This window comes from Buteo buteo, chromosome 2, assembly GCF_964188355.1.
Source record: "Buteo buteo chromosome 2, bButBut1.hap1.1, whole genome shotgun sequence".
Taxonomy (NCBI): domain Eukaryota; kingdom Metazoa; phylum Chordata; class Aves; order Accipitriformes; family Accipitridae; genus Buteo; species Buteo buteo.
The window spans coordinates 33,864,308-33,891,929 of record NC_134172.1 but is presented as its reverse complement, the minus strand read 5'-3'; the positions used below and the strand labels follow the sequence as shown (position 1 = coordinate 33,891,929).

Here is a 27,622-nt window from a genome sequence, read left to right as displayed (position 1 = left end):
CAGAAGTTTGCCTCCTCAGACACTTCTGTCATTAGTATTTCTAATACTTCCTTCTCTTAAGTTAGGAGACGCAGTGTAAGGCTCACCACATTTTTTACATTATTAGTAATCCAACTCTTTGCTTGATTTATTTTTTTTCCCCATATAGCTCATAATAGTTATTACAATATTCCACCATTCCATCTTTTTCCAGGTGTCCTTATTGCTTAATGTAAAAAGTTGTTCTTTGTTACTCTTACTATGCTTTTAAACTTTTCTTTTTTTATACACAGATTTTATAGCTTTATCTCTCTTTTACCAGGTGTCTGTCTCATTTAATTCTCTGACCACGCATCCTAATGATTTTGTAGAAGTGTCCTCTGCTTTTATCCAGCGTTGGCTCCAAATTTTTTTTTTTTTTTTTTTTTTTTTTACAGTCTATATTTTACTGGAAAAGCATTTGCTGAAGAGGTTAAAAATACAACTGATCTATTTAATGCATTCATCACTTCTTGAAATATTGCCCCAACTTTTGATTCTGAACACACCCTAAATTACATTTTATGAGTAGGCAAGTCAGATCCATTTGGTGAAGGGTGATCTGCTTGCACACAGAGGTCCGCTCTCACAAATATTTTTTACTTCTTTACAATCAAGGCCTTTTATTGTTTACAAAAGTTAACCTTTACTTGGCCTGTAAGGCAAAACAAGATCAGGGTTGCTTGCTTGTTTTTTGTTTTTTTTTTAAAGCCAGTTCCCACTACTGCAAGCACTTTCAATTAAGCAAGCACAAGTTGTGTCTGAGAAGGAAACCACCTTGTACAACATAGTACCTCAAAAGTCCAGGCAATTAACTACTTTTTTTTTTTTAAACATTTTCTCTATCAATGTTTCTTTCTGTATCACTAATGCAAAAAAGTTAAAACAGCAACAGAAACACCATAACTTATCATGAACTGAAACTGCCTAGTAACCTTTTCTTCTGATATGGTTTGAGAAGCAAATGACTATTCTGCTCTTGAATTCTGAAGTGACTTAAATATTTAAGTACTGGTTTTAAAATGTTTTCAAAATATACAAATCAGTCTAAATGCAATTGGAAAGCCTGTTGACAGTGTTCTACTAAACTTTTCCTAATTCAGCTCAAATATACAAATCTCAACATCAGCAGTTTATCCTCAAAAATTTATTGATGGAGATCTCTTGACTTTTGAGGTACCAGAAATGTCACAAGTCTGAAAAAAACCCCAACAGCTAGACCCATTGAAATGGAAAACTAGCATGAACATTAGCAGTTTAACACCTAAGCTCTTACCGTTTTCTCTTCCCACCCCAACAAATCTACAAATTAAATCCCGCTCCTGAAGTCACAGCCGCTACTGTCTATAAAATTTACTGCTACTAAACAGTAAAGTTGTATGAGCAACTGCAGAAAAATTGTGACCAAAAGTAATGAATTAAGGTTGGGGTTTTTTTCACATCTATAGAATTAATTACATTTTCAGTACCTTGCATGACATTCTAGTACTCCATGTGAGACATCAGAAGCAGGACAGTTTATCAAGTCAGTTACATGGCAGATGATGTCAACCCTACTGGCTTATACCAAAATGCTTGCTGCATGCTTAAAGCAAAATGCTTTGCAAAATATAAGTTGCAGAGTAATTGAATTCTTTACCCTACAATATCACACCCATGCAGTCAGTGTTTCTTTTAAAAGCATTAAGGGTAGCTATGGCATTCTTAAACATGGTTGAAGTTACGACATTGAAGAAACACACTGGATTTAAAAGCACTTTACAGAACAAAGACATTAGATTTTACTAGATTTCCCTAACATATATACCATAAAGGTATAAAATCCTGTTTTAAAACATTCACATAACCCAAGAACTTGAAGTTTAACCAGATTGTGTATATTTTCCTCAACTTTCATAAACTACTTTCTTTTAAGCCATTTCCAAAATGAAGCTCAGCAAGCCCTGAACTGTTTGTTGAAGCAGATTGGTGTTTCTCTTAAGACCATTAAAAAAGTAAAATAAATTAAAAAAAATCTCCTGTTAAAGATCTGAAAAACCATTATACACCACTGAATTGCTCACAACACAGATTAAAAACAACTCAAGCTCTGCTACACAGGACAGCTAAACTCAGGATTTTTTATGTTCTTATCCTTTTTAATGTTGCTTTTTAAAGAAAGAGTAACAGCATTAAGTGTGGAATGTTAAGTGTTTATGCAGTAGTCTTCCTTAAATGGGGTACATATCTTCAGTTGCCACAAAGTGGTACTTAACACGCTGCTGTTTTCTTAAGTAGAAGGAAAAACCAAAACCAAGTTGTATATTTTTTTTTTCTTTAAGTGACTGAGCGATGCTGAACTTAGTTCACAGCATGCTAATTAATCACTCCAGAAACACCACACTAAGTCAACATGTGCCTACCTCCAAAAATGAGATTTCCATCACTGCATTTGGAAAACTCACATCTTTGTTCACAAACACTTGCACTACCTAAAGCAGATGTTCCCAAACTGTGCTATGCAAGACACTTCAGAGTTATTTTATGTGTGTCGTAGGCATTAGGAGCCACTGCTCCTGAGCTGGGGGGTGGGAGAAAATAAAGAAGAGGAAAAGAAAGAAAGAAAATAAAAAAAAAAGTCAGAAGCTGCCACAACCACTATGCAAAAAAAGTTCATTCCCTTAAAGCCTACAAGCATGTGTGTGCTTCTTGCTCAGAATACCCCCATCAGGCTCCCAGACTGGGAAAATGTAAAAGGGAGACAGAACAAGATTTATATGGGAGTTGAAAGGCAAGCAGCAATTTTTGAGAGCAAGAAGTAGGCAGAAGATTACAGGACCATGAAGTGTCAGATCAGCAACAAACAGTTATGCCTTTGTCCAAGAGGGTCAATGGTATCTATATGCTGCCTGGGAATTCCTGAGGAGTTGAGGAAAAAAAAACCCTGAAGAATGACTGTACATGGCATAGTATGACGCAGCAGACTAGCAGTTAGAGTGCAGCACTTTTATGGCTAGCCAGTTGTACTTTTTCACCTGATGCCAGAATTTTAGTTCAGGATTATTATTTTTTTTAAACACACATAGGGAACGTAACTTCACTTTTGCTTTTATCATTTACTTTAAAACAGAAGAGTAAATCTCAGGAAACATGCAGTTGTTCAATTTTTTCAACTCTCACTTGGGCTTTGAAGCTTAACAACCACATACCAAACCGTATACTGCTTGTGGTTTCAAGACTTAGAGGCAATGAACTCTTGTTCCATAACTATCACAGAGACGACAATCACCTGCTGAATCACCAAAACCATATCCTGGCACAGCCGCATTTCCTCTGAAGTATTTCCCATTCAATTGCTTGTCTGGGTACATCTTCCTTGCTTCTACAGAAAAAAGTCAGCGAGAAGTGCATGCTTGTAAATTGTAACTTACCATCAAAACCTATTAATATGATACTGGTTTAGCCACAAAAAGGGGAGAAAAAAAAAGCTTGCTAAATTTTTTTTGAGGTGAGGGATGAAAAGTCAAAAAAGAAAGTGAAGTGATTTACTTCCTTGTGGAATGAGATCTATGGGAAGTTGAACCTAGATGCACGGAGGCACCTACCAATCATATTTTTGCTTTTTTGAACCTTTGCTTCCTAAAACAGAGTTTTCTTTTCTTACAACTTGATTTTTCCATGCGTTAGAACAACACAGAACATTTACATGCATATAGCTAACAAGACATTACCTATTCCTTAAAAATCATCAACTATATTGTTATGCTTTTGATTTGTAGAAGATACAGGTTAATACCAAGTAGAAAATGACAGTTAATACCATAGATCTTTTTTTTAATTAAATCACTAATTCTTAAACAAACAGTTAAACCCTTCACTAAAAAAAATAAAAACTGAAATTATTGAAATAACTGTTCTCTCAGTTTTATACATCAATAGTCATTTTTTATTATAAAGCCTAAGAATCTAAAGTGATTTTTAAATTCCTTTTTACAGTTCACAGTTATTTTCTTACCGATCAGTTTCAGTGAGGAACTTATCTCACTCAAACTTGGACCTGGTACTCAATGATTAACTCAAATCCATTTTGATTGTTGTTTTTTTTTTCCCCTACTGAAACAATGCCTTAACTTTGGCTTCACCCAACTGATGGCTCAACAGCAACTTCATAGAATTTTGGGGAATTTCTCTATGATTTTAACTGAAAAAAAGAAACAGTCAGTTACATTCCATGTATGAAACAGGACAGTTTAATTATTCTACTAGTAAAGTGCAATGTTGAGTTTTGTCACTTTTACATTAAAAAGTTATGGAGGTGGGTTTGGAAGGTTTCTTTACAAGACCATTCAAGTCCAACCCTTGGTATATAAGGGTATTAATGAATAAGCACTTTCTAACAGAAATATCTCTATTTAAATTGAGGAAAAAACCCATACATTCCACCAAAAGAGATGAAGTTGTCTTTTTTATGCCAGCTCAAGACTCTTCAGCAGTTTAACAGAAGTCTTTCTGCAACGACTGAAGCATGGCAAGGGAGTCAAGTGGGCTTTTGGAGGGTTGCTTCCTTTTCAGCCCAAGACTGTCTTTTCTCTACTTGGGAAATGGGACTTATTCCCACCTTATTTCACTGTCAAGGCCCATGGATGTATCCACATGGATGTCCTCAGTCTGAAAGGCAAGTCTGTCCCTTGCAAAAACCTCTAGTCATCCCCTGCACTTCACAGGTTGCCACTGAGGTCACCACAGTCAGACCTCAATTGTACTACACAGAGGGGAAAGAGGAATGGATCAACTGGGACAGAACTGGAGAGGTGCTCCAGAGAGACCCTAACTCACCAGCTTGGTGATATGAAAACAATGAGAGTCAACACTGAAGACCTTGTTAAATTCAAGTGAAACAATATCCACTGCTCTCCCATTGTCCACAAAACCAGGCATCCTTCATAGAAGGCAGTCAGGTTTGTCAGGCATGATTTGCCCATAGTCTACAGATTAATAAGACTACTATTCTCACAGGGTAAAAGCTGAGAAAGAATTTCTTCACTTAACTAAGGCAATAGGCATTTCAGAGTAGTACATCCATGTCACAAGAACACTGAGGGATTCAGGGTAGCTGACGCTCCTTCCTAGCACTGCAGGTGGATAATTGCAAGCATTCCAGCAGAGGGCCTGCAGACAGCTAATACAGCTTGAGACAAGCAGAGGAAGGGGGGACACTTCAGAAGTACACAGGCTGATACATTCCTAAAAAACTCGTACAGCCACAGGGCTCAAACCCTTCCTGCAAGAGAGCATAAGCCTTGTGTCCTACCTTCAAATGCTGATGGGGTGCCTGAAGAGGGGCAACTTTTTTTCCTTTCACATCGCTATGTAACTCACTAGAATTTATGCCACCTGATTAACATACTGACCAGGAATTCATATTTGCATTGCTATCCTTCTGAAGTATCAGCTACAAACCACAAAATTATATGTATTAGGCTCCAACTGTCTACAAAGTTTCCCATGAAATAGGTCAAGAAACTGTATTAACAAAAGCCTTCAGTATCAGTGTACTGTATAACACCAGATGCATTTCAACATCCTTTAGTGTGATCAAATCAACAGCCTGGTGTCTGGTAAGAGACTACATATAGCATCATACAGATCATGATGGTATCAAAGCAAAATTAAGAGCAGTTGTGAGGACAAGAAGGAAAGACCAGGATTGTTTGTTCTAGGCATGTCTCTTACCATTGTCTGATAAAAGCACGCCAAACAACAAATGGTATAAGCAAGGTGGAGACTGGGGGCTACCCTTATCTTTTCCTCCAAACATGCAAAATATTTAAGTGGCACAGTGGAGAAAAAAAGAAAAAAAAAAATCAATAATGGAAAGGTATCACCCTTCAGTTTGTAACTCTGATGTAGACACCAAGAGGCAAAAATTAATTCATTGAAACTGAATACTTCAATACCAAAAGCTAGTGTCGTGCTGGCCCACAGGAATTATACCTCTGAAGATGTGACAATGGAGTCTGATGGGGGAGTCAGAATATTTGACCAGCCAGGCCACAGACTTGCTCCAGTAAATTCCTCCTTTATGCAATCAGTTAGAATTTGTCTTGAGGGGCCAAGTATGTATGTCTTTCAGCTTATTAGATGTTACATGATGCCACGCATAAAGTGTGCAGTACTGAGCAATTCAAAAGGCACATGGGTTGAATTTCAAGAGGCAATTATTCAGTGGAAAAAAATGAGCATCTCTTTGTTCAATTAAAAACAGAGTTTAGCATGCATCACTGAGGGCAACTAATTCCTATTTGTACATCCCCTTTAATGTTCACAGCTGGCAAACAGCAAACCTACATTTTAAGGCTGTTTCAGATAAACTGTAAGAACTAGAATAGAGTTATTTCATTTAAGTTTCTAGAATAACTATGGTAAGTATTATCATTAACATAACACCTTGTTAAAACATACAGCTTGGATAGTCCATCACTGCACTGAAGCGCAGGAACACCCAGGAGGCTTTTCCCAGGAAATATTTATCAATAAATCATCTGAAACTCTGAAGAGCACTTTTGAAATTTGTTATTTCTTTTACCTTTTTCAGATTCTCTTAAAAAGAAATAAATTAATCCATTACAACAACCAAGCTCTGGTAACTAGAATTAGCTTCTAGTTCTCTAGCTAGATTTCGAAAATGATTCACAAAGCAATCATTCTTTAACTACTTAGTGCCCTATCAAAGCATGGATGGAGCAGGAACTCTTTTAACAGAGCTAAAGTTTTTGTTTACTCAGGAAAAATAAACAGTGTTATAACTGGCTAGAACTGTAAACATCTACAGAGATCAATCATACAAGCAAGTCTTATTTCCTTATCAGAATACAGATAAAGTCGAACAGGAAAAGCTAGGGCATTTCTCCTATCAACAAGCATACACAGGAGGAAAACTGATGAGTCATAAAGGCACACACAGCATTAAAAGCTATTCCAGTATTAACAGAGTATTTGTACACATTTTTAAAGTGTATTCATACTGAAGTCTGAAATTACCAGGACATATTTTTAAGATCACAGTCAAGCAAACTATACTTGTACAAATTCAAATGGATGAATCACGAAGCCCATGAAAGACAGATGTTGAGAGCCTGGTGCTACCTCTAATTAGGCTTCTCCACTCAAACTGTCTTTGGAGGAAGGATCAACAGTTACTGCAGTTTATACAACAAAAACAAAAAGCTCCAAATCTCATTATCTTTAGGTGCTACAGATAGCAATAAACACATTAACAAAGATTACAAGATTTGGAATACATAGTGTCACAGAAACAGCAGTACTTCCTGAGGCCAGCCTTTTTTATCTTGCTACCAATTCTGGGTTTGAATGTCATACTAACCCTAACAATGTCAATCTCCAGAACACTTACATGATTAGCATAAGATAAATTATATTCTAGGCTCTGATCTTGCAAACAAAAGAACATTCACTGTGACAGGTATCCAGAGCAAAACCCAGAACACTATGCTTAAAACTTATCTCCTTATTAACAAGGGCTATAGAGAAAAGACAAATGCTCTGCATACCAGGACAGGGTTTCCAAGAAATTTTACAACAGCTTTGTGGAATATAAGATGCTCCTACACTGACTTTCCATGTGCCTTTGATTAAATAATACATATAGTGCAGAGAAGAAGAGATCACCTTTTCTTTCTCTTCCTTGCAAATGGAGTTCTAACAATGACTAACATTAATCACTGAAATACTACAGGAAAAGAAAATCCGAAGAACACATAACTATCAGTATTTGTACCCTGCTTTCCTCGTTATCCTAGAAATATATTAACATATTAAGTTCTTTCTTTGTGATATAAACAGAATTTTCAATTTTAGATGTCTGGTTTGGAGTATATTAAATGCCAATTATACCAATCCATAGGGGTATAGGGCTGCCTAGCTGCACGACATGCCTAGTGACACAGCACTCCTAAAAATAAAATGTTTCTGAGCAAGCTATGAATGAGCACGTAACAGTGAAAACATACACATTTTGAGATGTAAGGTGATGTCACGGCTACATGGCTCTAATCATCATTTTTGAGGATCAGAATTTAGGACTTCAAAGCCTAAATCCCTACTTATGTTCTGTTACGTAAAATACAGGCTAAAATAGCCTGCAGCAGACAGCCACAAATGCTCAGTATGAATCTCAGGGGATTGAGGGCGGGGGGTTGGCGGGGGGAATATTTAGGGGGGGAAAAAAAAAAGAAGAAAAAAGACAAGTACAGCAGTGTGGAAGAATAAGCCTGGATTAGGAAATAACCTGAATGGTATGACAGTCTGATACTGAAATAACTATACAGTTCCAAGGTTCTTACATTATTATTACATTTTGTAATAATTTTAGATTAGGGCTGGGGGAAGACAGTACAAAAGGAAACATAGTTGGTTTGTTTGGGTTTTTTTTCAATTTTTTTTTTCCTCCAACTCTCAGATGAGATTCAAAGCAGCTCTTTCAAAAATGCAAAAACGAATTCATATGCATGGTAGAAATACTGAATACAGAAAAGAAAGTTAGACAAAGAACGATATAACTTCAAAGGCTAGAAACCAAGCAAATTTAAATCTGAGTAATATTTTAACAGGATAATATATCTGTTACAAGAATCACCAAGAGATGTGGTGGATTCTCCATTTAACTTCTTCACATCAAAATCAGATGGTGTTCTACAAAACCCACAAACAACCTCTCTCAAACTATGGACTGTTTTCTACCTTGGGAGTACAAAAATGGCTCAAGACTGAGTCACGAATCGAATAACACTAGTCAAGCCCACCAGAAGCTGCTGGCAACAATAAATTCCTATAACGCAACAAGACAAACACTTGAAAGCAGCAAGTGCAGCCTGACTCCACCACTCTACCCTTTAGCTTTTCCTGATGTGGGAGTCAGGTGTGTCTATGTATGCAGCAGGAGGAGCAGGGAAAGAGAGTAACATGAAAAGGAAGTCCCACTTTCAAAAAAAAAATGAGGAAAGCTGCATTAAACAAACAAGGCAGGTAAATATAGTAACACTGAAATAAAAGCAAGTCAGGCCAGATCTGCTGTATTATCCTGGCCTTAACAGGTTGAGTTTTAATCAGTTGTTTTGTATTTTAAGGTTTCTGTTCCAGACTACCACCTAACACCTGGCAGAAAGACTATCTGTATCTGCTAGAATGCAGATATGTTGCAGCCTTTCTCAATGTGACAGAATAAATACATTGTCTCCCACTTTGCCTGCCTTTCCCATCTGTACATCTTATCTTCAGCTATACTGTCCAGAGCAGGAACCACATGCAGTCTGTTCTCTCCAATACACAGTATGATAGAGCAGCAGGCATCACAGGAAAAATACATTATATCAAAGAAAATATTTTATGTGGTGACAACGGGTGCGTTGAAAATTTAAGCAATGTTATGCCAAGGAATGTGTGTTAATTATATTACAAAGTAAAATTAGGCAATGCAAACTTACTGGAAAAAAAAAAAATCTTAATTATTTTGTTATTGCTGTGCTTGCCAGAATCACTTGCATACAACATAAGAAACCAATTCTAAACTAATTTTGAGCAGAAACTTTCTTCTGTAATTGCAGAACACTGTCCAATAAGCAAGAGGGAAAAATACCCACATACTTTAAACCACAGGAATTCTTACTGAAATGGATGAAATGATAATTAATAAGCAACATGCTAATTTTTGTTTCTAATGTACCGATACACACACATAGCACAGCTACTTCATTTTAGATTCTGAAAGCCTCTCCTTAATTCTCAGTATACCCTTAAAAAGAAAAATCATGCCCCTAACATTAAAAATAGCGACCAATCATACAAACTCTACTTTTATCCCTTTAATCTAACCACTTCACCAAAACTCCGAGAAGACTCATTATAAATGTTCTTCCTTACTGCAGTAAAGTACTTAAATGATTATCAATTCATCATATAAGGACCAAAGCTAGAGGCAAAAGGGCTTTTTCCTTTAGTGTGCATGGGGAACACAGGCTATGCCTAAATGATCGTCCAGTTGTGCTCCAGATACTGAACTCACACTAACCTGCACCTACACAAAGAACTGTTGTCCCATATTCCACTTTATATTTTTCACCACTGAATGCACACATGCATGGGCACTTAACATCAAAATGGAGTGAAATAATACCAGGACATCATATAAAGTCCTTCTTTAGTGACTGTCAGCAGACACCTGCCTGATTTATCTTGGTCTCTTAAAAATAAAAAGCTTGCCTTAAGCCACTTTCAGAAAGTATCTTACACGCACAAAATAAATACTCCAGCGGTGATTTACGCTAACCTGCTTGACTTTGAGGACTGCTAATCCACTTCAGTACAGGCAGGTAGCACCACACAGCTGAGAAGCAACACCACCTTAAATCACTTCTTAGCTTTGACTCACCACGCAAGAACTTTGACTTTATAAAGAAACAGACTTGACACATTATTTTAAGCCACTACTGAAATTTCCTTCTTGACTACAAGGTCAAATTTGTACCTATAAGAGTATGCCAGAGTGCTTCACATGGGGATACAGAAAGCCTTCTGACACTATTGTGGTCTTGAGACTAACCTGACCACACAGAACTAGTGTATCTGAAGTGTAGTGATACAGAATGATCACTTAGCAGCACAATAACTTCACTAGCAAACTACAACAATCAAATGCAACTGCTTAACAGAATAAAATCACCAACAGAAGAAAGAGGTTTTGAGGTTGTAGAAGAGGAAAAATTAAAAAAAAACAACCAAAATACATCTATTTCCTACAACTTGAAATATGGTTAGCATGCACAAGTCTACCCTGTTTCAGTTGACACCATGGAAAAACTCATCTGCCTTTAGCTCTGGAGACAATTCTGTACCATCTTAATGACTGGAGGCAGGGGAAGATGCTTTTTGGTTTGTTATTTTTTGTTTGTTTGTTTTTTTAATATATACACTTAGCTTTTAACATAAGAACAAAAAAACCTTGTCAACATCTAACTGAGGTACATCTATTCAAATTGATGTAACTTCTTGAGATGTCTTTCACAAAACAGTTCTTTCCCTCCACCCCCCAACTTCCACCTTCAGAAAACAGACATTCACTCTGGATTATTTAAACTTGGAAAAATGCAAGTGTTTTCTTTGAAAAAATATCTATTGTTACAGCAAAAACTTGGGTTTCCTTTCAAGCAAGATCATATGATTACGCGTTTATATTTTACTTTCCGCAGGAATTTACACACCCCCCATTTGCATCCTGTTATTCATTTAGCGTTTCCCTTTACTTCAGCATGCTGTGTTAATAAAGTGGACCTGTTGGCTCAGTCCAGGCACTCAAGGTGACAATCAGCACTCACTCTTGCATTTGTCAGATTTTTTCTATAGGGTTTTCCACTTATATTTAACTGCACAAAACATTCCTTCAAAAAAGCAGTTCTGTGAGAAGCTGTGCAAAGGCAGATCGTGAAACTCTAACCTAGGGGTTTTCAGGGTATTTTTGTTAATTCTGTACTTCAAAGCACTAATTTCTCTTTTGGAGGCTAAGTTTCAATTGAAATAGATACCATGTTATTTAAGTGCATTAAAATAGTCTAGATCTTATTTTCAATACTGGATCTGTCATAGTCATAGATTGGTTACTCTTATCTTCACTTTAGTCATTGATGTTAGCCTTTAAACAACTTCAGATACATACTGAATACTAACATGATTTGTAGTCCTACAGTTCAAAGACCTGAAAAGAAGTAGCAAAAAAGCCTTTTTCTGCTAAAAAAGGTTGACAGCTTCTACTGAAGCTATTCTACCTGAAGGTATAAATTAAATTTGTTTCATCTTGCACTGTTCAAAATGTCTTGCACAAGATAAGCAACATCAAATTATTTATCTTTTACCAGGCATTTTTATTTTATGGAGACTACAGGAAAAATATTCTGCTGTAATGCACCTACTATATGCACTTACTTGGTGCTTGAAAAGTCCTTTCCTACGAGGCAAATCAAAATTTTGCTACTTAATTCATTATAACAAAATAAATAGCCTATATTCTACAGCTGTGGCCCACTATGGTAACATTAGCTGCCTATGTTTGTCTGATGTGGATACCATCCTAATACTATGCTGTTGAGTTGAAAACACAGGTTGAGTTTTCTTCAGTTCTGGATCCACAGTAGTTAAATTGCAACCTGAAATGCAAATATAACTTCTCTGCCACTAATGCACATCTAATTCATCACAAACAGGTGAAAGCTACCTTCATGTTCAAATTAGAAACAAGCAACTGATGTAAATTTTGGTGTGAAGTGATTCTGGCTGTCTTTACAGCTAAAGCCATGAACTTTTTTGCTGTACAGAAATCATAGCCTTAAACACCTTTATTCCAGGACTTTCAAGTGCAAATTGTCAGGGGGGGAAGAAACAAAAATCAAGCACTTCCATTGCATGAGAAATTGAAATTTACTATTATTACTCCATCCCAAGTAAGGCAAAAAAACTTGCAATCCTGTATTTGGTATTTGTTTCAGAACATATATATATATAATCAAAAAAAAAAAGTTTCATTGAGACTAGAATATCCTCTTCAACTCACCAAGAGAGCACAGACAGCCAAATCATTTGTTTTATGGCAGTCAACCTGAGATAACATCTCACAAAGACTTTGATGAAACTTATGTGCCAAGAGAACTCTTCCATTTCATGGGAGCAAATATTTTCATTTGAAAAAACACTGCTAGAAATATTTGACCAACTCTAGCCTTGAGTAGATTCCATGTCCTGAACAAGTACAGAAAACAAGACACTTGCATATATTCGTCAAGCAATAAAACACAGGATATAAGTTTATGAGCATTACTAAACTGAAGCCACTAGACACAATAAATGAAAATAAATATCCAGTATTCCTGCAAGAAAAAGTGGAACTATCCTAGGCAGTTAGGTTCCTTCAGTCCTTTCATCCATGGTATGGAGTCACTATCAAGAGGCTGAAACACTAAATCTTAAACTGATAAGGACAGAGGTTATTTTAATGTCTAAAAAAGTAAAAAAAAAAAAAAAAAAAAAAGAAATTCAATTTAATATCAACTCCATTGCAAGCAAGATTCCTTAGCTACGGCTGATCAATATAATTCCATCTTCAGCATAATATTGTAAAACTTCACTGACTCATAAAAAAAAAAAGGACAATTATTTAAATACAAGCTCCCTGCTTTATTTCAGCAATGAAAAGGCCCAGGCTATTTCTGCCTTTGAAGAAACTGGCATGAAGCCAGCCATCGCACCTCACTCTACACAACAGCTCAGGTAGTAAAGGAAAAGGGTAAGACTCCTTGGCCAGTTCTGAGATGGTGTAAGAGAACATGTGCTTCTGGCCCAATTACTACTCCAAGCACTGCTGTATTAGCCTTGCCAGGGCTGGGGTGACAACCTGCCCACACAACTGGAGAACCTTAGCTGTTGTCTTAATGCCTCATGCCCTGCATTAATCAGGGCTTGAACACAGGAAAGACTTTGCCTCTATTTCTTTACAAGTCACCTTTCCAATAAACTATTGGAAGAGGCACTAGCAATTACTTTATATCAAAACGAAGTCATTTTTGAAGCATCATTAAGCAAAACATACAACTGATGGGAACTCACATGACATGTTTTCAACAACGACAGTTTTATGAAGGCAATTTTCAGAGAGGAAAAAAAGAAATCTTTTAAGTATCTTTGAAAGTCTAAGGAAAAGGACTGGAAGACTCATTAAGGGCAATATTACTTCCAAATGCAAAGCTTTGAAAGACTGGTGATTTAAGTGAAATGTAAGTAGTTACATTTGGTTTTAAAGAAACTAGAAAGCTTACTTTATAGAGTTACATTGTATATACCCACGCAACTGGATGTTCCATTAAAATACAGCTAAATTTAACAGTTTTAAGTACTTAAACAGTTGAAATCAACGTACAGTATATGAACAGAAATTTAGCAGCAGTCCAAAATCAAATAAATTCCCAACCCTTACCATCAAAAAAACTTTTGGCTCTCAGGTAACTGACGCTAAGCCTAAGCACAGACAGCTTATCCAGTTTGGCGATAACATCTTGAGGGAAAGGCAGAAGGCTGGCCAAGCGGTCCAACTCTGCATTCAGGCGGTCCCTATGTCTCTTGGATGGATTGGACTTGGCTCCTTCAGCTGGGGATGGCTTTACTCTGTGGCAAAAAAACCAAACACAATATAAATGTAAGCTCCTTCCCAAAATGAAGGTAAATATTTGCCAGACAATGTTACAAATTGTCTTTTAAACTTTAACAAGCAAAATGTTTTTCACAAGTGACTTCTGTTTCCCACTGGAAAAAGAAATAATTAATCTAATATGGTTTAACCCCACACACCCAACATACACACTGTTAAATGAAGCAGTTAGAGCTACAATAGCTATTTGAACACATAACAAACATTTGAAACCTTCGAGATTCAGCGTTTTTATAAAAAGCTTACTACACTTTCATTCAATTGTCACTTGAATTCTTCCAAATATTCGTATTACAAATAATTCAACAACTTTCAGTAATATTTGTGTACAAATACATTTGACAGTACACTTTTTCACTTCAATCACAATTTTTCACAGGTGTCCTTAATTTTTGTCAATGGTTGGAACAGGCTAACGTCAACTGAATACAACAGAAGTTTTAGTAACTTGCTAGACGACAAGGCATCCAAAACTGCACAAGAAAACAAGAGATACAGCTCAGTCAGCAGGTAAAAATCTTTGTGGTGAACACTACTGAGCTCATCCTTTAAAGTCACCCCTCAGCTGAAGGCATTTCTTTTGAGTACAGCACGATGAAGGCATGCCTTTGTACCTTACAAACTACAATTTAAAAAGCTTTCTGTTATGAATTACATAATGAAGTTTTCGTAAACTTGCTATTTTCCATTCATATGCACCCTGAATTCCAATTCCAGGTACTTGGATACTCACACCTTCCCACATATGCAGAAGCCTAGGAACAGGTTTAAACCCCTACTCATTTGAATTATAATTAGTCATGACAAGCCAATACTGAAACCAAATAATTTATCTGCACAAGCCATAGTAGATTTTATGATATTTATTAAACAGTTTTCTAATTGAAGAGTGATTCATTCTCACTTTTCCAGTATTGCAGTTCTACTTGAGATCTGCAGCAGTTATCAATTTGTGCTGGTCTTATAGGAACATTGGTTCTGCAAGATCTATCACTTGCGAAAATACTTAGCGTAAAGACTTTCAGCAGTTAATTTCTTCATTTAGTCTGCTTCCAAGTTCATCCTTATATCAACTTTACAATGAGAAACTGCAAAAGCTCCAATAGTTATTCTTGCCACTGCTCAAAGTAAACCACACTGAAAAATTATTTCATCTTGTATTTCCAGTCAAATAAGTAGTGATCAAGTGGACATTCCTATTTTTAGCTTGTTTTTACTTTATGTTTCAATTATACTTCTTGTTAGTTTAAATCCAAGCCCTTCTTTTTACAGACATTGTTTATTCAAGCGTCACTTGTCAAAAGCTTGCACTTAAGTCTGGCTGGCTGTTGTTCCCTAGCACTACAGCTGCCCTTTTGCACACTAAAGGAGGCATGCTCCTTATGTGGAGCCTGGAAACTTGAAGATGCCATAACAGAAAATGTTGTTAACACACAGAAATATAATATATCAGCAGCAACTCCCCAGATGGATAAAGTTAAGCTTGCTGCAGGATAAAGATTGTCTAGGACACAGTTCTAGTAGACCTTTATCCTAAAAACACTGGAAGAGTGGAGAAAACAAATGAATCAAGAAATATGAAAATTCTCTCTCTTGGAAAAAATCATAGGTTCATCATCAACTGCAAGGAATGACAAACTAAATATTTGGTTAGATGTGTGCTTCGGTCACAAGCCCTGACTTTGAGACCTGCAGCTCACCACATCCTCAAGTGAATCTTTCATCACATTCTCTTATTCTGGCAGACTATTCACATGTACAAGCCATATGATTAACACAACTTAAATATAACCCTAACAAAATAAAGTTCAAAATCACCAAAATTACCAGTAACATTAAACGTTACTTAATAAATATTTTTTTAATATATTAAACTGCCATAAATATAGAGACAGAATAATAAATTCTAAACTTCAGGCAGATAACAGCTGTGTAACAATCAGTGAACATCTCACTATCATCAAATCAAACAGGTCTGCTTCTGAAAAGTGGAGGTCCCAATGGAAACTGTTCAAAATATGCAATCTTTTCCAAATAAGTCAGCACTAAATACCAGACTTTTCTGTTTTCACAACTGTCCTCAGCTTTGCTTAAAATTTCTGTAAGTAATTTCACAAGTTAGTTGAAACTATATGCAACTGTGCAGTTCTCAAGTTGTTAGTTAGATCTAGTTGTTTTTGCTTTGCTTTCTAAGGATTTCTTTCTTACTTCTATCTAGTTCAAAGCATAAGGATTTTCTAAGTGTAGTATATGACATTTCTGAATATTAAGTTACCAGTATTTGCAGCATAAATCTTACCACGTTCTCTCCCTCTGAATCAAACATTGATTTTCCCTAATCATCCCCTTCGTCACCCAACTAAAATCCATTATATAAAAATGGATCCTTCAGTGACGAAGGGAATAAGGGTAGAAATGCCGGGGGCATAAGTAGCAAGCTAAACCATTTTCCATCCACTTATGTAAACCCTTGATGCTAAAGACAGCCCCAGCTGCATTGCAGAAAATTATCTTCAAGGAAAATTACTTGCTATGTCAAGATTAAATCCATGCATGTGTTTTATTTAAAAGAAAAAAAAAAAGAAAAAAAAAAGGAGTAAAGGAGGGAATGGATTTTAAGCTGATCTTTCAGTTCTTGATCTTTTACCTTTCACAGGAAATTTGAATTCCCTAATCAAAGGCCAGAGGTCTTTGTACACTCAGTGCCTCCGAACTGAGCTAAAATCCTTATCCAATAGCTGCAAGACAAGCAAGCACTCTTAATTCTTGTTTTAGCAATTCTAAAGGATTTTCCATCATAACATTAGCTGACTACTATTTTCATAGGTCTGCTACAGGCTATTTAATCAGAAGTTTTCATTACACATGTTTACCATGTATGCATTCACAGACATTATCAACACAAAATTATTAAAAAGAAGGTGCACAAGTACCTGAGTCTTAATTATTATCAAAAGGCCAAAATAAGTTTCAATATTTACATGCTAATTTGTATTTCTTAAAGAGAAATGGAAGCAGCTCTTTGGGAAAATTAAAAGAAAGCACAAATTTATTTTGTTCAAAATATGACAACAAAAACTTTGAAAAAAAGGAAAAAACCCAATAACCAAGCACCGAAAAGCATGATACCTTATTAGCAAGACTGAAGTGTGAAATAAAGTCAGGAGATAAAAGAATGTGCAAGAAGAGCATTAAAGATACAGCAACATGCTAAAAAAACTAATTCTGTTAAAAAACCTAATTAGAAGCTCATCAGAACTCTTTTATTGCTTAGAAAAAAAGGACATGAAGACCACATATTTCACCTAGCTAATGGATTTAATCTTTCCAACTACATATATTTTTCATCTCATATTTAACAGCACATGCAATAACATGTTATTCTCATGTATATTATTTAATTCAATGTAGGTCAGATATATGAAATGCAAAAATTACCACTAAGCAAGTATTACAATAGGTGACACGCTCCAAAATTCTCTATTTACTTTAGCAACTGGAAAATACTTTTAAGCATTAACTCTTACTTCCCACACCGAATTTACAGTTACTGACAATTCCTTTGGAAGCAACAGATATGACACAGACTATTGACTTCTTTGGTCAAAAGTTGTTGTCAACCTATCTTGAAAGGGCAAGAGACCCTTTCCAGTGGCTCCTTTAGCAGGCAGTGAAATCAGCAAAGATTTAGGCCACTGAAGGGATAAAGTTGTTTTTACTAAAAAAACCTCAATCAGTAGCATGGTACTTGTCTGATGCTGGGCAACTGTTTGTCCTCCAGTAGTAATCAGAGTTTTACTTTGCTCAGGTTGTTTTGGTGTATGAAGGACTCCACCAGAGCGATAGAGACAGCCAGAATACCAACCAAGAATGAAAGTTCCACACTCAGTTTTAACATATTTCATAACTGTTTAAGATGACAAACGAAGGCTATTTGGAAAGAGAAAAAAAAAAAAAGGTATGTTCCTATCCACCAACCATGTTACCGACATTTGTCTATCAACATTTGCTGCAGATTCTCTTTCTAAAAAGTATACTTCTGCAAGAAGCATTGACCAAAACCCAACCAACCCCAAAACATACAGGTACCCCAAGACTGGCAAGGTTAGCATTTATGTATAAGAAGTTTATTCTACGTATGATAACAGCTGTATTGCCTCCATTTCAAATAAGGGGTGCAAACTGTTGTTTGTAGCAGACACTGCTTTACACAAAGGAATCTTCTAATGATTATTTTTCTTTTCTGATGAACTTTCATTTTGAAAGCTTGTTCTGGCACTTCTTGTTTGCCTTGAAAGAATACATAAGTAGTTTCCTTTTTTAAATTAAAATATCTTTGCACTGCTTTCTGAAATTACTATGTCTACTCATAATTAAGGATCAACCAGTCAAACATTTTTCTCTGGAGCACTTAATATCACAAATACATTTAAGCTAACACAGAAAAAGATCATATCATAACTTCTCATTTAGTCTCCTAAAGAAAGATGCCATTATGCTTTTTGCGCCTGCATAGTATGAAACATTTAGACCTCCTCACCCCGTTCCTTGTCTATTACATTTATCCAGTTATATAAAACAATTCCTATTGAAACACTGAAAAAAGAAAAACAAGGCAAATCAGAGCTCCTAGGCAGAAAAATATAAAAACTACAGGGTGGAGTTACATTTATATAATATCGTTCACCTAATGTTAGAATCTATCTATAGTAAACCCCACTTCCATAAAATTTGCATTTTATCCTTCCTACTACAATATTAGTATATTAATTCAGCAGTTCAGTTGATAATCACTAGAGAAAAGGAATTCAAGACTTAGAAAAACAAAAAGCAGAAGCCACCCATTGCTCCCCAAGCTTCAGTGGGGAGTAAAACACCCCCCCACACCTGCTGCCACCAGGGGGACCCGCAGTGTACAAACATTAAATGGGGAGGAAATTTAAAGACTCCAAGGTTTTAAGAAAGTGATTTCTGGAGCATATTACATGCAATTGGAGTGCACATGGTTTAGCGGGCTGCTTTTTTTTTTTTTTTCCCCCCTCCAGATGACAAGATAACAAGATGAACTGCAGGAACAGTTGCCTATTAAGTTCCCCCATGATTGCTTTTCTTTTTCAGCTGTGATACTGTAATTCCCTACTGAATCAAAAAAGCACATTTCAACACTCTGCACTGTCAGGCAATAGCCCGAGATTCCCCTCTCAAGTTCAGTTCTTTACATGGCACATAATAAAAATGGGGAGTTGCAGGGGGAAAGTTTCATAAACTGGTTTTGAGTTACCACCATGGCTTTACGAGTTATTTGCACCTGAAGCAAGAAGTATTTCTTCTACTTAATTTTTTTCCGTGGCAACTATGGCATTATATAAATAGCTTCTTCCGTTTCTATAAATTAGCTGCCTATTGCCACAGGTTACCAATTATCATGCTCCATTCAGAGTTACATATATGGCAAATAAAATATTAGAAGAACTATCTACAGAAACAATCTCTTCTATAAAAGATACTAGTCCCAACAATGTATCACTTTTTTTTTTTTTTTTGAAAGAGCTGTGAATTCTACTGGAAGGAGGAAATACAACTTCAAACAGATTAAAATCACAGTAGTGTCAAACCATTATTAACCAGCAGCAAGTACATCTTCACTCCCTCCCCCAATCAGTTACAAAAGCTTATTGCCTCTCTCACTTTTTTTGGCCTAAAGGTATGGTCTGTAATTAGTTATGTGAGAAATCGGAGCCCTCTGACCCACTAGCAGTGTTCTGTAAGGTTGGTCTAACAGAAGAAGCAACCAAAGATCATAGCCATTTTGAGGAGAAAAGAAACACATAAGCATTACATGCAATATAAATTTGTCTTGCATAAAAATAATTTCTAGTAACCCAAGCAGGTTGGGTTTATAATCAGCCTCCACTGCAATTTAGGGCTAAGCAAGCTATTTTAATATGAATACTTTTATTTTAAGAAGAAATACTTACTCTCCCTTTATTCCTAAAGGGCAAAGTCTTTCAATAGGTAAATGGTTCCCATTAGTAATAAAAAAAAAGGCTTCAAGTTCAACTAATCAGAGAAGCTCAGCCAACTTATGTAAAGAGGAGATAGATGGAAAAAGATTCCTTGCGTAGATACTACAGTCATGTAAAAATGACGGTTTCACATCCTCTAACCAAGGCTAACCAGAATTTAATATTAAGGCAGACATTAAGCGATCTTACCAGCAAGGCTGAACACCTCACCCTTTCAGAGAACTTAAGAATTATTTGCCTTTAGCTACTAATAGTCTACAAATACCACCAATACATTTTGATTTCTTCATGAAAACACACACATTTAATTCTTAAAATCCAGATCTACAGCGTGAATTTAATTAGGTACCTCTACATTTTTATTTGGAAATGAATGGTAAAAAAAGCAAATACTGCTATTTTCGTAATGAACGCATCTTCTAGCAAGGGAATTTTTAATTAAAAAAAAAAGAGCATTTTTAGACTTTAAATTGTAGGGTGAAAACCCAGCTATGTACGTGCATTCATTCTAACAACTCCAACCATAAAGAAGCAAGCACTTAAGCTAATTCCCCTCCCCCCAAGACAGTTGTCTGCTATAAATCTAAAAACATATAATTCACAACAGAATTTCATTAAATATTTGTCATTCTCTCCTTTAATGCTTTTGTAGTCTTGGCAGTTACTTTATATCTACAGAAGTACCTCGCAGAAATATATGGGGATTTTTTGAGCTTTGCTTATTTTTCTTGCAACTCGGCAGTTTAGCTTTGCTACTTTTTATGACCTATAGATTCTTGACTTTCAGTTGAAACTGCAAGTTAAGCATCTCCTCCAGCATGAAAAATCACTCTCATGAGACCAGCCTTTTAGTGGAGCATGCAAAGCCTAGGATTCGAACCTAGAGCAGGTGCATAATATGAAATTGCTCAGGTACTAAGCTGTTCCCAGAGTTTTAAGAAGATGAATTAATAAACAAAAAGCCACTATACGGCCAGACTTTTTCTTTCTTTCTTTCTTTTTGCCTCTTTCGACCCGTCTGCAGCCCTTGGGCTTGTTTGGAGCTGAACAAATAAAAACATCTAATGTAATAGCGGAGGGTTAAAGCCGGTTCAGCCCTCCCAGATAGAGTAAAAATAGCCCTAAACGGCGGGAATTGGCCGAGCCTTTCCCGGCTCCGACCCCGCGCTCCCCGCGGAGACACCTGAGCGCGCCGGCAGCCGCGGAGCGGAGCGGTGCGGAGCGGTGCGGAGCGGTGCGGTGCGGAGCGGTGCGGTGCGGAGCGGTGCGGAGCGGGCGCGGCAGCCATGGGGCGGGGGCTCGCCCGGGACGGCGAGGCACCCACCCGCGGGACCCGCTCCGGTGGGGCGAGCACAGCCTCCGCTCGGGAGCCGCCAGTCACCTCAGATGCCTCCCAATCTAGGTCAGCTGGCTGCGCCGCGCTGCGCTTCCACCGCCTCGATCCTCCGCGGCCCGACACCCTTTTTTTTTCAAGAAAGAAAAAAGCTAAAACCAAGAAAAATCCTGCCGGCACCCCCTCTCCGGGGCGCCCCTGCACCGCGCCGCGCCACCGGCCGCCCCCGCCGGGCCTCCACGGCACGGTGCGCGGCCGGACCGGCGAGCCGCCGGGAAGCCGGTCTCTCCCTCCCCGCCTCTCTCCCCTCCCGCCCCGCGGGGCCGCTTACATTTTCTGCACAGGTTTCCGCCGCTTCCGACTGGCGTAGGTGACATTGGGGTTCATCCTGCCGCGGGTCCAGCGCCCCGCGCCGCAGGCTCGACCGGCCGGGGGCCGCCGCCCTCCTGCCCGCCTCGCCCCGGCTGTCGGGAGGGGGAAGAGCCCCACCGGCGCCGCAACCCTCGCCTCGCCTCGCCTCGCCTCGCCTCGCCTCGCTTCGCTTCGCCCGCGGGCCCCGGCCCTGCTGCCCGCGGCCGACCCGGATCGCGCCCGGTCGCTCGCAGCGGCGGTGGCGCCTTCCCCGGCCGGGCGAGGACGGGAGGCGGAGGCGCTACGGGGCGGGGATCCCAGGTGATCGGCGGCGGCTACACCCACTCGCCGCCCCCGGAGGGCACAGGTGTGGGGGCGGCCGGGGCTTTCCAGCGCCGCTCACCCCGCGTCTCCCCGCCGAGGCGACGCCGTCTCCCGGCCGGCTCCCTCTGCGGCGGCGGGAGGGTGCGCGGCGGCCTCTGCACCCCGGCGCGGCCGCCGTCTGCTGGCCGAGCGCCTGTCAGTGTGCGCGGCGCCGGGCCCCGCCGCCCCGCCCCGCCCGGCCCGGCCCCGCGCCCGCTCCTCCCGCCGCCGCCGCCGCCGCGCTCCCCCGGCCGGGTCCCGCCCCGCCCGGCTGACAGCCGCCGCCGCCGCCGCCCCCTCGCCGGGGAGGCCCCTCGCGGCGGCGGGGCGGAGGGAGGAGGGGGCGGCCGTGCCGCCATGTTGGGAAGGTCAGGCGAGGAGAGGAGGAGAGGAGAGGGAGGACCGGCGCGGCGGCGGAGGGGGCGCCCGCCCGGGGGGACCGCGACGGAAGGGCGCGGGGACGGGGTCGGAGAGGGAGGACCCAAGCCCGTGGCGGCCGGGGAGGGGTGCGCGGGGTGCCTGCGCGGCAAGTGAGAAGGGAGGTCAGCTCCCAGCGCCCGTGTAGCCCCAGTAACGAAAAATTACCGGGGCGGGGGGGAAATGGCAGCGTTCGGTTTCGAAAGACGAACGATACTACCTCAGTGGCACGGTGGGGCCTGTGTCTGTCCCCTCCCGCCCCGCAGGCCTGCCGCCTCCCCCGCTTCCCGCCTCCCCCGGGCTGAAACCGTCACGGCCGCGGCTCGCCTAGCAGAGAAACCAGAAACAGTGCGCGGCCTCCCAAAAAAGGGGTGGGGGGAGCCCTGGGTGGGAGTACCCGCGGGGGGCGAGAAGGGGGAAGGCGCCGGGCTCCACCGAGGACAGGGACAGCGGGACACCTGGGGAAAGCGAGGAAGTCGCTGGGGGCAAGGTTGGCACTCGCTAAGCACCGGGAGGACCGACGGGGCTTACTGGACCAGGACGTGGTTCGTACCGCATTGGGGGATAAATCCCCGAGTTATTACACCGACGTTTTAAGCTAAACACTTATTTTAAAGGAGAGGAGCAGCATCGCAAAAAGTAAGAGATGCTGCCAAACTGCTGACAAATAAAACCATCCAAGAGCAGCCCCGGTGCCGTTCCGACCCGCCGCCGCGTCTGCCGCCCGTTTTCTTCCCCCGTTTCCTTTCGCAGCTGCAGCAGCAGCAGCAGCAGCAGCAGCAGAGCTCTTCCCCCGGAATAACCGCAATAAATTTTGTCTCGACGCTAAACTTGGGAGCCTGGGAGTCGCCCTGTGTAAACACGAGTTGTACGCGGTCACGGCCGACACGAGAGCCGGGGAGAGCTCCCCTCCCTCCCCCGCCGAGGCACCCGCGTCCCGCGGGGCACGGCCGAGCCCGGCCGCCGGAGCGCGACCGCAGCTGCGGGCTCGGTCCCGGTCCCGCCGTTCGGTGCCCGGCCGCCGGGAGGCTGAGGCAGTGTCCGTGGTGCTGGCGTCCGTCTGCCCGTCCGCGGGGGCCGGCCGGGCTGTCAGCACTGCGCCAGCGGCTGGGAGCTCTCGCCTCCCCTCGCCGGGTGCCGAAGCCCCGCTCGAGCGAGCGTTCCCGCTCCGCTCCGCCCTGCTGACGGAGGCGACGAGCGGCGGCCCAGGTATCACCCCACGGCCGAGACCTGGGGTTGTGCAGAGCTCGGCCCCAGCCAACCGGCGGGCTGGGAGCGGCGCCCGCCCCGCAGCACAGCGGCTGCCCCCGGGGCCGGGGCCGGGGCCGGGGCCGGGGCAGGGGCAGCGCTCCGGCGCCGGCAGCCGCCGCCTCCCCCCGGACGGGGAGTCCGCGCCCGGGCCTCCTCCTCCGCCGGCGCTCGCAGCTGGGATTAGGCAGCATAACGCGGGCTTGTCGACCAGCTTAATTGCACGGGTTTAACTGCCTGGGAAGCCATCCCAGATGCAAAGTACGCTGAAGCCACCATATGCAGGTAAAATTAATTTGACTAAACCTTAACGAGCTAGTGTGCTTGTTAGTACGCCAGGAGGTGATCAAATGATGCTTCGAAAAACAGGTCTTCGGCAAACAACATTTTTGGAAAAACATAGTAAAAGAGCCATACGCCTTACGAGGTCAGTGCCTTGCAGTCATGTTCCTGCCACGTTCCTGGCCAAACACCTGGGTAGAGGATGTCAACTATTCGCTAGCTTCTGTCTCTCCTCAGTCCCTTTCCTCTTTGCTCATCTTCTCTCTTCACAAGATCTTACCACCATCCTGGAAAAAAAGGTAGGCAATACTGTACACCACGTCTTCCTTCTCTCTTCCAGCCCCTTTCTTCTTTCAGTTTTAGGGCTGAAACTGGAAATGAATGTATTTTCTTCACTCCAAACCCATTCATCTTTTTTTCCAGCCTAAACTTCCCAGTCCCTTTCAGTACTCTTTTCACCCCTCGCCTCTCCCTGCTCCCTGATTTCTTCCTCTGTCAACACAAGTGTGCTGTGATCACTCCATACACAACATAAATTGCTGCTCTGCTTTCATTCTTTTCTTCAGCTACATTATCTTAGTGTTGAAAGATTACAGGCATTGTTTAAGGCTCTTCTTCTTCTAATTTTTAATTTAATTGTTTCCAGTCTGTCTTTTACTTCCTCACTTGAGATTGAACAAAGTCTCTAGCAACTTCTTATTCTTCACTGGACCTCAAGATCTCAACTGTTTCTTGACCTTTTGTGCTACCCAGATACTGTCAGAGACACCCATACTTATGCTGTCTCATCTGCCAACTCCAAACCGACTGGGAGCTACATGAAGACGGAAGTAGGCTTTAGCCTTCCATGGTGGACTTCATCTCCCAGTTCCCTTCTGGGGCCATGAGAACTTGCATGGCACTGGTGAGGTATTGTAGTTACTCTTCAACTCCCTAATTTGGAAATAGAGAGTAAGGAAAATTCATGCTTCTAGGCAGAAACCACATCTTGTAATCCACTGATCGCTACTGGAAATCCACTCCTATGGGTCAGCCACCTATTTAATAACAAATATGGGATTTCAGATGTTCAGCACACAGAGAATCACAGAATTCATGGAGAACTTCCTCGTGTGTCACTGGGGCCTTTTAGACACAGTTACCTAAAAATGTCTATATCACGTTATCCGCAGCTTCTGCAAATCTGTCCTCACCTTATGTTCCTCCTGCCTCTTTGCCTAATCTGTTGTCTCAGTTTTGGGTTTTTTTCTATTTGATAATTTGGGTACAGTAGAGATCTTGCCTCATATTCAGTGTAAAACAAGCAAAAAGTATACAACCATGATTCAGCAAACTTAGAGCCTTCTTTATAGCTTAAGGTTTTTGTTGGGCTTTTCTTCTTTTTATTCTTTTTTTAAAGTAATGTTTTGTTAGGTTTAACAACATGTTTGGTCTTGCAAAAGATGACCGTGGCTGATGTCATGTGGACAATTAAAAGGTTTTAACTCCTATGCAGATCATTTTCATGTGTATTGTACAGCTCTAACTAGTCTCTTCTCATTTTATCTCTAGGCTACTACCCAGGTGGCTTACTAGGTCTAAAGATCACACCTTCCCTCAATAAATTCTCTCAAACCATTAGTGATCACTTTTCTTCTCATTGCTCAAATCCAGCACTTTTACCTTTACAGTCATGAATCGTGATGCCATCCAATGATGAGATTTTTAAGAAAAATGTGTTTGTGCGTCTAGTGAACCATGCCTTTCCCTAGCCCTGGCATATATGAGGTGCTTTGTTAATGAACACATTCTTCTGTATCCAGTATGCTTTGTGGCTATCATCCTCTGAAGCTTCTAGAGCTCTCACTTGTCAGCAGTCACATCTGCTGCCCTAACTCCAAAATGAGCGATATTCTTTTGCTCCACATACCTGTTCTGCCCTGCTTCTGCTTCTCCTGCCCTGCACAGTCCCCTCCTCAGCTCTGATTCCTGGCCCCTCACTCATTTCACAAGGTGGGAGCTCTTTGGAAGGAGGGTCTTTTAATAAACAGACAGAAATTCCCGAGTGGAGTTTCACAGGATCACCATGAGACCAACAAAAGTCTTGTCATTTGGGAGGAATTTGTAAGAATTATAAGTTTGTTATCTTAGGGTCATCTCTGACTCATTTCTAGCCTTCATCCTACTCTTTCTGTCCATGGCCAAAATTTTACTTCCCTCAGCTTAATTCTGTGTGCTGACTTGTTCTAGCCATTTCCAGTGCAAATAACACAGAAGAAATCTGCTTTGGTTATCTGTGATTTCTTTTCTGCCTCTCTGGAGATGAGAAGAGGAGGAAAGAGGATTGTGATTTAAAATTGTGATTTATGCAGGTCAGATTTGGGGGATATACAGTACTACCGCTGATTTAGGTGTTATTTTGCATGCACCTTTGCTCTGCTAAGAAAGAATATCTATGGTAACTCAGATGACTCTCTTCGTACTCATTTCAGGGAACTAATCATCTAGGGAAGTTGAATTAGAGTCAGTGAATAGCCTATATACTGACTCTTTAGTGACTGGGAAGGTCACACAAACATTTTACTGTGAGGAACCAGGAATACTGAGGGAAATTCTGCCCCACTTTTTAAACCTTAAACAGAAATAATTGTATCTAGAAAAAAGAAACTCAGTAATGGGACTAATAATACATTGCTTTATGGCAACTTTTCTTACAGAAGCCTCATTTGCAGGTACTTGTTGAAAGGTATACAGTTTTAATGAGCATTAGATTGATAAGAAACTTCCCCCGCCCCCCCGCTATTTGTATTTTTGTAAACATAGGACAGAACCAGCACATTCTTCTTCTCTTCTTCCAGCCCTACATGTGGCTCCCCAGTCCTACTACCCTTGCAGGTGCTTCTGCTATGCCAGTGTTTAAAATTACACCCAGTTTTCTATTGAATATTTAACCTGGGAAGCATTTCCCAAAGTTGAAGAGCCATATAAAGGATGAAAAATATGGAACATAATTAATATTTGGGCAAGTAGACTATGATCTTCACATAATGTTTAGTGCTGAAAGGTCTTTGTTAGTAATGGTATTTTAATTATTTTAAATTCATTGAATTGCATTAATCCAATGAAAACTGTAGTCTTAATTGTTCCAACAGGGGCCAGAGAAAAATCCCAAGTAGACAAAAAAAACATTTAGAGACAGGGTTGGTTCAAGATTTTTCCACTTTGAGAAAATTTGAGAAATTAATAATCATCATCTCTGAGACAGGATCATGATTCTGCCCAGATCCTATGATATGTAAAATGAAAAGCATGTTTCACCTGTAAGCACAGGAATAAAGGAACAATTTCATTATAGAGTAA

At 40.5% G+C, this 27,622-nt stretch overlaps 1 protein-coding gene across 1 annotated transcript in view; it reads right to left on the bottom strand.

Annotated features, from left to right (window-relative positions):
• AHR (aryl hydrocarbon receptor) overlaps window positions 1-22,497 on the bottom strand; it is a 66,008-nt gene extending 43,511 nt beyond the window's left edge. Inside the window, exons 1-2 of the mRNA XM_075050289.1 lie at window positions 21,954-22,497; window positions 14,033-14,220 (exon numbers count right to left, since the gene is read on the bottom strand). Coding sequence (XP_074906390.1) covers window positions 14,033-14,220; window positions 21,954-22,009 — 244 coding nt within the window. The 5' untranslated portion in view covers window positions 22,010-22,497. The remainder of the gene's footprint in view (window positions 1-14,032; window positions 14,221-21,953) is intronic.
• Between the last annotated feature and the right edge of the window lie 5,125 nt (window positions 22,498-27,622).